The sequence below is a fragment of the Cucurbita pepo genome, chromosome LG11, assembly GCF_002806865.2.
Source record: "Cucurbita pepo subsp. pepo cultivar mu-cu-16 chromosome LG11, ASM280686v2, whole genome shotgun sequence".
Classification (NCBI taxonomy): domain Eukaryota; kingdom Viridiplantae; phylum Streptophyta; class Magnoliopsida; order Cucurbitales; family Cucurbitaceae; genus Cucurbita; species Cucurbita pepo.
The window spans coordinates 9,378,579-9,391,648 of NC_036648.1; the positions used below are offsets into that span (position 1 = coordinate 9,378,579).

General features: G+C 34.3%; 1 protein-coding gene across 1 annotated transcript; it reads left to right on the forward strand.

Annotated features, from left to right (window-relative positions):
* Positions 1–7,412: 7,412 nt before the first annotated feature.
* On the forward strand, positions 7,413–12,430 carry LOC111805369. The gene is made up of 5 exons (XM_023690426.1): positions 7,413–8,311; positions 8,770–9,627; positions 9,825–10,271; positions 10,659–10,848; positions 10,929–12,430. The coding sequence occupies exons 1-5, from the start codon at positions 7,745–7,747 to the stop codon at positions 11,858–11,860; spliced, it is 2,994 nt and encodes a 997-aa protein (XP_023546194.1). The 5' UTR covers positions 7,413–7,744; the 3' UTR covers positions 11,861–12,430.
* The last annotated feature ends 640 nt before the right edge of the window (positions 12,431–13,070 follow it).

Sequence of the window (13,070 nt, forward strand, 5' to 3'; positions counted from 1 at the left end):
AAAAAAAAAAAAAAAAAAACTTCTGATAAATAATATATATCTAAATAAATTAAATTATGTCTGCGTTCACATTTAAAAGATAAATATAAAAATAATGGAAGTGTTTTTTATTTAAAAAAAAAAAAAAAATCATTGAAGATATCTCCCACTGTGAAATGAGATAAACATTTCCATTTTCCACACCCAACTTTCTCTTGTCCCCCAAACATTATTCTATTGTCAAAATTGGTAAAGATTTGTGTACTTAAATCATGGCCATCTAAATTCGTCAACCAACCATTTCATAGAAAAAAAAAAAAAAAAAAATAAAGGACCACTTGAGCTAGTGCCCCAAAACAACTTTTGAAAGCTACCATATATGCATATATATTTGTCTTTTCCTATCGATATTAACTATTTATTGTTCTTTCGGGATCGATTTCTGATCTTTAATGAACGGATTCATACCCATATGAAGTTTTGTCTACCTGTGAGATAAAAAATGACAAATGGGTGTCGTAGGATTCTCGAGAAATTTTTCGATTTCTTCTGAAAATAGTCGAGAACGACGCTGAATTTTTATACCATTACTATTCACGTGCATTTTAAAATTTTTGAAAATGTTATATTCATGATAGTATAATAAATTGAGAGGGAAAAAGATTGAATGAGAGATCTCACGGGACCAGAAAAAAACTAGACGATGAACAACTTCAATACTTGTAATTGTATAGATGGAAGCGTTTTTTGTCCACTCTTATGTGAAAAGAAATTAAGCGTATTTGAAAATTCCTCCTTTTTCTCGAATAATTCTCTAATTAATAATCATTTAGTTTTTTTTTTTTTTTTTTTNTAGTAACCATTCTTAATGATCACGTATGAACGGGTCGTTACGTTAAATTAATTTTTTATTCGGGGCCAGAAAGAACTAGAAGATAAAAGAAGTTCAAATACATATGATTGCAGAGCATAAGACACATGGAAATGGAAGAGATTATGGAATGAACTCAAAAGCCTTTAACTTTTTTCTTTGAAAATTTGATAATTTTGGAATCATTACCATCAGCTTGTTGTGCATAATTGAGTTGGCCTTTTGAGATACCAACAAAAAGGGGTAAATTTGACGGTAAAAAGGGAAGAAAAAAGTGGGGAAATAGTGAAAATAAAGAAAAATTTGAGGGTCTTTTTGTTATAACCAATAAATTTAAAAGGTTAATGGACAAATTTTCCTGTTCCCAAAATTGATTCAATTATTTGGTTTCCAATTATGATGCACAGTTTTGTCAACCCAATAATAAATTCTTATAAAAGTGGGTGTTGTATTGTATATGTAATAATTAATGCACTTTCCTTCCTAGAATTGTTGTCTTTTATTATTCTCATCTTAAATAAACCACTTTTTTAGTACTAATAAAATTTAAATTTTAGTTTATTTTTAAAAAAGTACGTTCGAAAACACAACATGAATGAATCGAGACTCACGACGATATGTAATAGGTCAAAGTGGACAATATTTGTTAGCGGTGGGCTTGACCCATTACAAATAGTATCAGAGCTAGACACTAGACAGTGTGCCAGCGAGAACGCTAGGCCACAAGGGGGTGGATTGCGAGATCCCCACATTAATTGATGAGAGGAACGAAACATTCCTTGTGGTCCCATGTTGGGCTCACAATAGGCTTGACCCATTACAAATAGTATTAGAGTCAAACACTAGAATCTAGCGTGTCAACGAAGGGGTAGATTGTGAGATCTCCACGTCAATTGGAGAGAGGAACGAAACATTCCTTGTGAGCCCACAATGGGCTTGACCCGTTACAAATAGTATTAGAGTCAGATACTGGATAGTGTGCCAACGAAGACGCTGGGCCCATAAGGGGGTGGATTATGAGATACCCACGTCAATTGGAGAGAGAAAATAAACATTCCTTGATATGCGTTTTAAAATCGTGAGCCTAACGACAATACGTAACGGGCCAAAGCAGACAATATTTACTAGCGGTGGACTTTGGTTGTTAAAAAAATGAACCTTCCTATTCATATATTCGACCGTAGTAACTTTAGAGTTAAACGTGCTTGAACCTATATTACTAAAAAAAAAACTTTTTAAACTTTTTTAATTATTATTATTATTTTTTTTTTGGGTCAAGTCGGATGATTATCCATTTGTCTTCATGGATATGTCTTATTCAAATTAGTTAAATGCCTTTTAATAACACAAAATTTTAATTAGTTAAAATTAATTAATTTCAAAAGTCCTTTTCTATCCATGATAAAAGTTCTACATGCATGCTCGAGTAAGGGTAATTATGTAATAATCCATCACTCATTGCCCTAAAAAACGGTGCCTTAATTAATTATGCATTAATTTGAGATTATCTTTTCTTCTCATAGCTGTTGTTGCCATGTCTCCATCAATTTGGGTTTTGCCCTCTAAAAAAAATATTAAAATTATATCAAATGTCAACTTTAAATATCATTGTCAATTTTCTAAAATATAAATATTAATTTTTTTAAAAATATCTAAGTACGAAAAACCAAATTTTATTACAATCAATTTAAGTAGATAAAATTTTATATTCAACCGCCTATTGTAGTTTATATTTTTATTTTTATTCATTTTATATTTGTAAAAAATGAAATTAAATATATAAAATCAATTTTAAATTATTAATTATAATTTTCATGAATTTAAAAATATAAAAATTGTGAGGTAAATATATATATATATATATATTTTCTCTCTCTTTGGTTTCTAGAAGCTTTATTTTTTTCTTAATTAAGTTAAATCGTAATATATATAATATATATTAATAGTCAAGTTTAAATAAATTATTTTAGGAAATTAGAGGCACCACTATTACCACCAACCATTCCAAACATTTATTCTAAAAATAATAATAATAATAATAAACAATATTTTTTTCAAACATTCCCCACCGTTGAGTTGGAACATGATGTCACATTTTGTCATAATTAGATATAAATCATCAATTAAATGAAAAAAAAAAGAATTGCATTATTGCATTATAATTTCTTTTTACAATATTGCATGAATTTAAATCCATAAACCTTATCTAATTACTTATTAATTATTTGCTAGTCAATAATTAGAATTGATTATACTTGGTTATTTTAAAATTCAAGAGTGAAAAATGAAGGCATAATTAAATTATTTTATTTAATTTAATGAAGAGAGTTTAAAAATAGAAACGTTTTAAATAAATTTATAATATGAAGCAATTCAAAGACAAATTGTACATAAAAACATAGGTTTCCTCGAATGAAAAATACAAAAAAAATAAACATGTGTTTTTTTTATTTGTTTGATCCAACTGGTCTAGTTTCATGCTTTTTTTTTTTTTTTTTTTTTTTTTTTTTTTTTTTTTTTTTNTTTAATAAGTTATTAAAATTTTAAGTTTGTTTGGTAAATTTGACGTCGAATAAATTTGTTTAAAATTTTAATTTCAAGTAAAATTAATTAATTTATTTGAAGGTTAATCAATTGAGATGTTTATATATATATATATAAAGTGGGCAAAACGGGAATTTGTCGTGGTCGGGGAGTGAATGGAGATCGGAAATATCATTCACATCCTCGACCCCATTTAGCTAATAGTAAAAAATGTCTTCCATCTCTCGTTCTTCATTTAAATAGGGATTCCAGGCCACACAATTATTAAAAATAAAATACTCTAGGCTATCGTTATTTTATATTAATATTTCTAGTCTATCCATTTTAAGGTTATGGGTTAATCATGATTAATTAATTAATAATTATAACATTAACCACTAATTTATTGAAAACTCACTTTTTGTCCCATAAACGATGGAGGTGAAAATCATTTTTTTAATAAAAACTAATTTGTATGGTTCCCTTTTAAAGTAAGGGTATTAAATTATTTTATTATTGTGAAATTACAATTTAGCCCTTAAAATTCACAATCAATTAATTATAATTTTTTTAATATCATATAAATCTATTAAATAAAGAAGAAAATAAAAAGATGTCCAACTGTCATGATCTTTAAGCCATATATTTTTCCCTTTATCCTTTATTATTATTTTCAAGGTTTGCGGCCATCACGGGTGATTTTTTTTTATCTATGGGAGAATAAAATTACGGAGAAGCTAGTTGTTGTTGTGAGATTCCACGTCATTTTGAGAGAGGATCAAGTGTTAGGTAGGACGCTGGACCTCGAAGGGGGTAAATTGTGAGATCCCATGTAGGTTAGAGAGAGGAACGAAACATTGTTTATAAAAGTGTGGAAACCTCTCCCTACCAAACACGTTTTAAAAAACTTAAGGAGAATCTCAAAAGAAAAATCGAAATAGAACAATATCTACTAGCGGTGGTTGGGCTGTTACCGTCGTTGTCCCTGTCACTCGTCAATATATGGCTGTAGAGTCTTATGCCATAACAATAACATTTAAACCTAAAAAACTGTCATACTCTCTCGATGATCACCTACAGTTAGTTCCTATGCAAATGTGTACATATATTTGACGATGACGAGAGTACGAGCCATAAATTATGATATTATAAAGTGTATCTATTGGATGACGAGAGTTAAATAGTCGCAAAAAGTAGAAGGCTATACCTTACCAACCAAGCTGGCTTAGTGGTCCTTCCCATTTCCTTTATAAAAAGAATTTAATTTCAATGTCGGTAATTTATAAATTGATCATCCCTTTATATTTTACATTCAAAAGTTTGTCGGATGGTTTAAAGTATAAAGCTTCATTTTTTTTTTTGGNGGTTGGCAAGGAAAATGTCAAATTTAACAAATTTCATGTGTACTAGTCACTGGTAGTTAAGATGCTCGCCACATGTGAATAAATTAAAGAGGATGGTGTATGAATGGAAAGTATTAATCAACTAAAATNTAAATTTATTTAAATTTCAATTTTTTTTATTCAACACAAAATATAAAAATTAAATACTCTAGCCATGTTCATAGGTTGAGTTGAATCGAACTGAGACATTTCTAGTACCTTTTAAGGATTTATGTATTAGAAGTGATTAAGTTTATGTAATAATTTAACAATTTTTGAGACGTTTTTTAAAATGATCTAATAATACGAAACACGACCTAACAACGTCAATCTCGGACAAAGATACCGACAAAATAAAAAGCGGTTGATGTCGATTAATATGACTAGTTAGATTAAAATATATTGTAATTTGATATATATAGTTAAGAGATCACAATCTATCAATTAATTACAGACATTTTCCATCACTTTTGGCCTTAGTCTTAATAAAATTATTAAGGAATAAAAATTAGAAATAAAATAAAATTAAAAAAAAAATCCTATGATGAGTTGCAATCGTTCCATTGTTACCAACCAGTTAGCAATGCCATGCATAAGATACGGATAAAAGATATGCTGACTCTTGAAGGTGACACCTGCCGGGTTGGCTTCTACCAGACGGACCAATAGGATTGTGCCGACACGGGTCGGGTTCCGTTGGGCCGTAATTTCTCCACGTGCTAATAAAAAAGAATCATCGCAAAAGGCTTTGCCGTCAGATATCTACGGTCACATCTGGGTGACGATAAGAAATAGACACCACTTGATGGAGTGAGGTTTGGCTGGAAAGTCGAATAGTTTTGACTGTAAAATGCGGACACGTGTCGGTGTATAATTGGTTGTACGATGTGGTCTTTACGGTGAGGAGCAGAGTAGGGACCCTCTGGATTTGCGGCGTCCTAATATGTTGGGATTCCTTCTTTGTCCTTCAAATTTATTTTTTGGTTTTATACCGTGTCGCACGTGTGACTACCGTGTCGCACGTGTTTGATTTTGCAATAATGACGTCACCTTCACATTTGGAAAATAAATTAAAATAAATAGAAAAAGCCCATTTTCATTGAAGTTGGGCTTAAATTCTTTTGGGCTTGCACGTTCCCTATTATAGCACAGGACGGACGGATGTTGGGATCGGACCAATTGTTGCTCTAGTTGACCCAAATGGCTTTTATTATTATTATTATTATTTGAAAATTCTACTTTAATTTATTATTATTATTTTTTAGTTTATTTTAATTTTATATATTTATTTTTAAAAGGTAGAGCACAAAATTCCATGTTGTCAATCATAACGAGATATTGAATAATTAAATTCATATTTTATTTGTCTCCCTCTCTACCATTTTCATTATTTTTTATTTTAAAATGATCTATGGATTATTATAATAGATAAGAGATTACTTTTCATTTTGCCTCCAAATTTTTTATTTTTTTATTTTAATATTTGAAGTTTAAAATTTATTTAATAATTTGTAGAATTTTGTTGCCAATTCATACACAAAAAAAATTTATATATACTTCGTGTGTATATATATATATATATATATATGATATGGACGGATGAATCGGTCTTTTTGGTGTATGACGAGGAGAATAAAAGGGTGTTCTTCTTTCTTTATCATCATATTTTTTAAATGATAAAATAATTGAATTTATTCAAACAATTGAAAAGAAAAGGTTGGCAAGGAAAATGTCAAATTTAACAAATTTCATGTGTACTAGTCACTGGTAGTTAAGATGCTCGCCACATGTGAATAAATTAAAGAGGATGGTGTATGAATGGAAAGTATTAATCAACTAAAATTAGCTTCCGTTATTATACATTAAATGAACACATGTCGTTTTTAGAGGGACCTACTGTACATCCCGTATGAAAATTTTAGAGTATACCGCTTCACGAATAGCGCTCAATGCCTGCATCTCTTTCGAAACTAGTAACCTATATATACACACACACGTATACGTGTGGATATACACAGAAATATAAGTATTTGTTCTCTCTAATTTAAAATTGGTAAGAATTTGATGTATGAATTTTAGTAGGTAAAATTAAAAAAAAGTCCGATAAATTTTCTATAAAAAAATTAATTACTACGAAAATCAATGAGAAATTTCACAAGTGGAAGGAATTTCTTCATTCCTTTAATTCATGTAATAAAAGAATGGTAACAATTATATTTATATCATTAAAATTAAAATTAAATGTGAACTTTTAAATAAATGTGTGTAACTTTTAAACATGACCACACATTATTTTATTGATATTCATTTTTAGAATTAAATGTTATAAAATTTATGTAAGGACTACCTTAATTTTAATTTAATTAAGCAATTTTAAAAAAGTGGTTTTATTTTTTAAATTTGATAAAATATTTAAAAAATCATTATAAATAAAATTAGAAACCAAACATTAATTTTAAAAATTAAAATTAAAAAATGAAATGTTTTCATGAAATTCTGAGCACCAATTTGTTATTAATATTTATATAAATATAAATTAAGAAAAAAATGATTTTTCAATAAAAGTAAGGATTAATGAAAAAGAAAAAGACAAAATTAGTTTTTAAAAGGATAATTACAATTTTTAGAATTATAAATGGTTGAATTAATCAATTACTACCGTTCTGTAGACGTTCTTCTTTTTCACACTGTCACACGCTTGGAAAAAGCAGAAACCTTCCTCTCTCTTTCTCTTTCTCTATCCATCGTTGTTGAAAATTCTCCTGTTCTTGTGTGTTACAGATTTCTGGTAGCTATTTGTATTTGGTATCCATGGATTTTTCTTGAAAGCGAAGCGAAGAATTTCTCTGTCGTCTGTTATACCCAACGGAGGTTAATCGTAATTGACGCGAGAACAGAGAGAAAAGTGAACTCCGACCCCACAATCTCGCCTCCGATTCTTATCTTCTGGTCGATTATTTTGCCTTTTTCTTTGTTATAGCTTGCAACGATGTCCCGATTATTCAGTGATCGGTCACGAGGAAGCTCCCGAAGGCATGGTTCGAGTTCGAGCTCAGTGATACACGACACAACAACTATCACTACTTCCGCCGCCGCGGCCTCCACCAGTGCCGCTACAACCTCAATAACCATGCCGGTTTATCCGATTGACGAGATCCCCTCGCCGTTTGGCGATTTAGGCTTGCAACTGTCGGAGTCGGAGCTCCGAGTAACCGCGTACGAGATCTTGATTGGATCTTGCCGGAGCACTGGCGGTAAACCGTTAACTTATATTTCGCAGTCGGAGAAGGGAGTTGATCGGTCTGCGTCGTTGTCGACGGCGACGTCGCTGCACCGGTCGATAACGTCGACGGCTGTGAGCAAATTTAAGAAGGCGCTAGGGCTGAAATCATCATCATCGGCGAGGAAGAGGATAATCGGAGGCGATGAGTCAGCGAATCAAGGTCGAGCGACTTCGGGATTGACGGTAGGGGAGTTGATAAGGATTCAGATGAGAATTTCGGAACAGGTTGATTCGAGAATTAGAAGGGCGCTTTTGAGGATCACTTCTGGACAGGTGCGTTTTGGTACTTGGAATTGAAAGCTCTTCTGCAGTCGAATTTTCTGTTCTGTGGCTGAGAAAATTTATGAGAAATGACATGGAAAACATCATATTCTTTGCTCTTTTCGCATCCTGATTTGTTTTGATGATAGATTATTGCTTATCTTAGCATCCTCTTACGAGAAGAACATGATTGAGACTAATATGAGTGACAGTTCTTCGTGAAATTGTCCTATTACTGTATTCCTACATGCTTAGATTTCATTACTTTTGGGACGATTGAATCAAATATTGAGCTATTTCTATCCTTGAGCTCGGGGATTACATTGAACTTTTGTTGTCTTCTAGAGCTATTCTTGGTAGGTGAAACCTCCTCAGGACTAGTGGTGGGCTCGAAACTCTGTTTAACCATTTCTATATGCTGCAATCGATCTTATATGCCATGGGTTTATAATATCTTGTTCTTGGATCAGCTTGGAAGGCGGATAGAGTCGATGGTTCTGCCGCTCGAGCTGTTTCAACAGCTTAAGGCTTTGGACTTCCAAAATAATGAAGAACACATGGCTTGGCAAAGGCGTTATTTGAAGGTTCTTGAAATAGGACTTCTATTGCATCCTCGCTTGCCATTAGAAAAGGCAGACGACGCTCCGAAACGTTTTCGACAGATTGTTCGTGGTGCTATGGAGAAACCCATTGATGCTGGGAGAAACTTTGAAATTATCCAAGACCTTCGGAGTATCGTGTTGTCTCTTGCTTGTAGATCATTTGGCGAGTCTGTTCCGGGCATGTGCCATTGGGCAGATGGGTTCCCTTTGAATCTCAGGCTCTACCAAACTCTTTTAGAAGCTTGTTTTGATGCTAATGATGCAACTTCTATCATTGAAGAGGTTGATGAGGTCTTGGAACATGTTAAGAAAACTTGGGTTGTGCTTGGCATGAACCAGATGCTGCATAATCTTTGTTTCTCGTGGGTTTTGTTCAATCGATACGTTGCCACGGGACAAGTCGGAAGTGACTTGCTATCTGCATCCAAAAGTCTGTTGGCCGAAGTTGAAGACGACGTCGAGTCCTACAAGGATCCTATTTACTCGAGAATCCTGAGCACTACTCTTAGTTCGATTTTGGTTTCGACGGAGAGAAAGCTTCTTGCATACCGCAACGATTTTCACAGTGACAACATTGAGTGTATGCAAAGCCTAGTCTCTATTGCAGTATTATCATCTGAGTTACTGCAAAATAACCAACACGATTGGAAGACGATCGAAGTTGATGTGGCATATAACAAAGTCGATAACTATATAAGATCATCACTTCGAACTGCTTTTTCTAAGGTAAGTGCAATCAGTTAAAGATCAACTCTCTTATTTCAATTGTGACTTCGTTTAGCTCTCTAAGAGATTTATGAATTTGTGGAATTTGTCTTAGAAACTCGAGTAGCGATTTTCTTTTTCTTTCCTTTCATCATGCTTCCTTTTCGCCTGCCTCTATGGATTGTCACTGAAGAGTGTTCTTGTCCTTATCATTACAGAAAATGGAGAAGGTTAAATCAACCATTAAAAACCAGAAAAATCCACCTCATGTTCTTTCTGTCCTTGCTCAAGAGGTGAGCGAACTGGCTTTCGATGAGAAGGCAATGTTTAGTCCAATATTCAAGGAATGGCACCCTCATGCAGCTGGAGTAGCCGTTTCAACGATCCATTCTTGTTACGGCAAGGAACTGAAAAAATTCATTTCGGGTATTGATGAACTGACGCCGAATGCTATTGAAGTTCTCAATGCAGCTGATAAATTGGAGAAAGATCTCGTGCAGATTGCAGTTGGAGATTCAGTAGACAGTGAAGATGGTGGGAAGTCCATAATACGAGAGATGCCTCCTTACGAAGCTGAAACGCTAATTGCCAACCTCGTAAAGACGTGGATCAGTACGAGAGTGGACAGACTAAAGGAATGGATTGGCAGATTCCTTCAACAAGAGGTATGTGGTCATGACATTATCTGGTTATTATGTAGATTTGGACTGGTAATAGCTTCACATTTAGGAAACGGATTGTGATATCCCACATCGAAAGGAGAACGAAACATTCTTTATAAGAGCGTGGACGTTTTAAAAACCTTGAGGGGAAGTGGGCCCTCAAGGGGGTGGATTGTGAGATCCCACGTCGGTTGGGGAGGAAAATGAAACATTCTTTATAAGGGTGTGGAAACCTCTCCCTAGCAAACGCGTATTAAAAACCTTGAGGGAAACCCCGAAAAGGAAAACTCAAAGAGGACAATATCTACCAGCGGTGGGCTTGGGCTGTTTCTTGCATGTTTGCATCTTTTATAACGTTATTGAACTATCATTTACAAACACTCTGAATAGGTATGGAATCCACGTGCAAACAAAGAGCACGTCGCTCCTTCTGTCGTTGAAGTTTTACGAATAGTCGATGAAAGTTTTGAAGCTTTCTTTTTGTTGTCAATTCCACAACACGCATCATTGCTTCCTGATTTAATGACTGGTCTTGACAAATGTTTGCAACAGTACATACTTGAGGCAAAATCTGGCTGCGGTAAGTGTTCTATTTACCGAATTTATAAGGAAGTTAGTGATATCTCTATGCAACCATTAAAATTCATCATGCATTTTCAGGATCCAGAAGTACCTATATTCCTGCTCTGCCTGCTTTAACTAGATGTTCGAAAGGATCAAAGTTCGGCGTATTCAAAAAGAAGGAAAAGTTGCAAGCGGGTCAGGGGAGGACCCAGTTCGGGATCACGAATGCCAGTAACTCTTTGTCGATCCCCCAGCTATGTGTTTGTATTAATTCGTTGCACCATGTACGGACCGAGCTTGAAGTCCAAGAAAGAAGGGCGGTTGCCCGTCTTAAGAATCTCGAGCCTCACTACACAGATGCTGTTAGGAACCTAGCTGGGAAATGGTTTGAGCTTTCGGCATCTCTGTGTGTGGAAGGGATAAAGCAACTAAGTGAAGCAACTGCATACAAAGTTGTATTCCACGATCTCAGTCAGTTTTTATGGGATGGCTTATATATTGGGGAGGTTGCATCTTCAAGGATTGAGCCATTCCTTCAGGAGCTTGAGCAATACCTAGAAACCATTTCATCAACTGTTGTCCATGACAGAGTCAGAACACGGATGATAACCGACGTGATGAAAGCCTCTTTCGATGGTTTCCTATTAGTTCTACTTGCTGGAGGCCCGTCCCGAGCTTTTGTTAAGCAAGATTCGGAAATGATCGAGGAAGACTTTAAGTTTCTAACAGATCTCTTTTGGTCCAATGGTGATGGGCTTCCTGCTGATTTGATTAGTAAACATTCAGGCATTGTTAACGGAGTCATCGATCTGTTTCGTTCCGACTCCGAAAGTCTGATCGAGCAGTTCAAATATGTGATGGTGGAGTCGCATGGTGTGCAAGCTAAATCCAGGCTTCCTTTGCCTCCAACTTCTGGTCATTGGGAACCAACCGAGCCGAATACACTACTCCGAGTCTTGTGCTATCGCAACGATGAGATAGCTGCAAAGTTCCTCAAGAAGACTTACAATTTGCCCAAAAAACTATAACCAACTTGCCAACCATGCCTCACCCCAACCATATGATATATTGTACATAGTAGGACGCTTCGTGCCAATTGTGGCGACAAATTACGACTCCGTGCATCGAAATTTATGGTCTTCAGAGAGAGCATTCTTGCACGATACCGTCGTGTTCTCGTGGGATAGTGCAGTTGTTCTTCGACTGGATTTTATAGGATGGTTATGTTGAATCAATCAGCTTTTGTCGCTTTCTCGCGTCTTCGGTCACGGTTCGAGTAACACAGCCTCTTTTATACATAGTTAGGTACAAGGAAAACGTACGCATCATACAGAGGCTTCCTTTTACCATCTGATTATGACAGAGACTTCTTTCAACATACAAATACCACACTGTAAGGAATCACAAACTACAGGTTTTTCTTCTTTTGACTGCTGTTAATAATCTGATCTGATGATTTTCTTGACCACTTCTTACCCTGTTTTTTTTACTACTGATTGGTGTGTATGTTTTGACTTATGAGTTCTTAGTTATTTATTGATTTAGCCTTGTAATTTTGTAGAAGAATGAGAAAGGCAGTTATTGCATTTTGGCCTCAACCTTCAAAGATTTTATAAATTTTGATGACAATAGTCTCTCTCTGACGATTTCATAACTTCTATTGGGCCCTCTGTATTCGTTTTAACATGGTATCAGAGCCATACCCTAAACTTAGTCGTGCCAATAGATTGGTAAATTCTCAAATGTCGAACAAACGACTCCAAAAGAAAAGAAGTCAAGTCTCTTCGAAGACAGTAAAAAATGACTAAGACTCCAAAGGAGTCGAGCTTCAATCAAAGGGAGGCGTACTTTGTTCGAGAGAAGGTGTTGGATGATGAGAGTCCCACATCGGCTAATTTAGGGAATGATCATGAGTTTATAATCAAAGAATACTCTCTCCATTGGTGTGAGACATTTTGGAGAAGCCCAAAGTAAACCCATGAGAGCTTATGCTCAAACCGGACAATATCATACAATTGTGGGAGAAATGCTCATAACATACCGAGTCATAAATCAATTCTTTTTAAAATTAATCTATTAAACAAATTTATAATTGAACATATCAAGATACGCACGTTAATCTTATAAATTTATAAAGTTACCGGGCGGCGAACAGGTTCAAATATAAACAGAGAAACAAGGGTAAAAGTGAAATATCATATCAAGAAAAGGGTAATATTGAGAATTTACGAAGGGGGC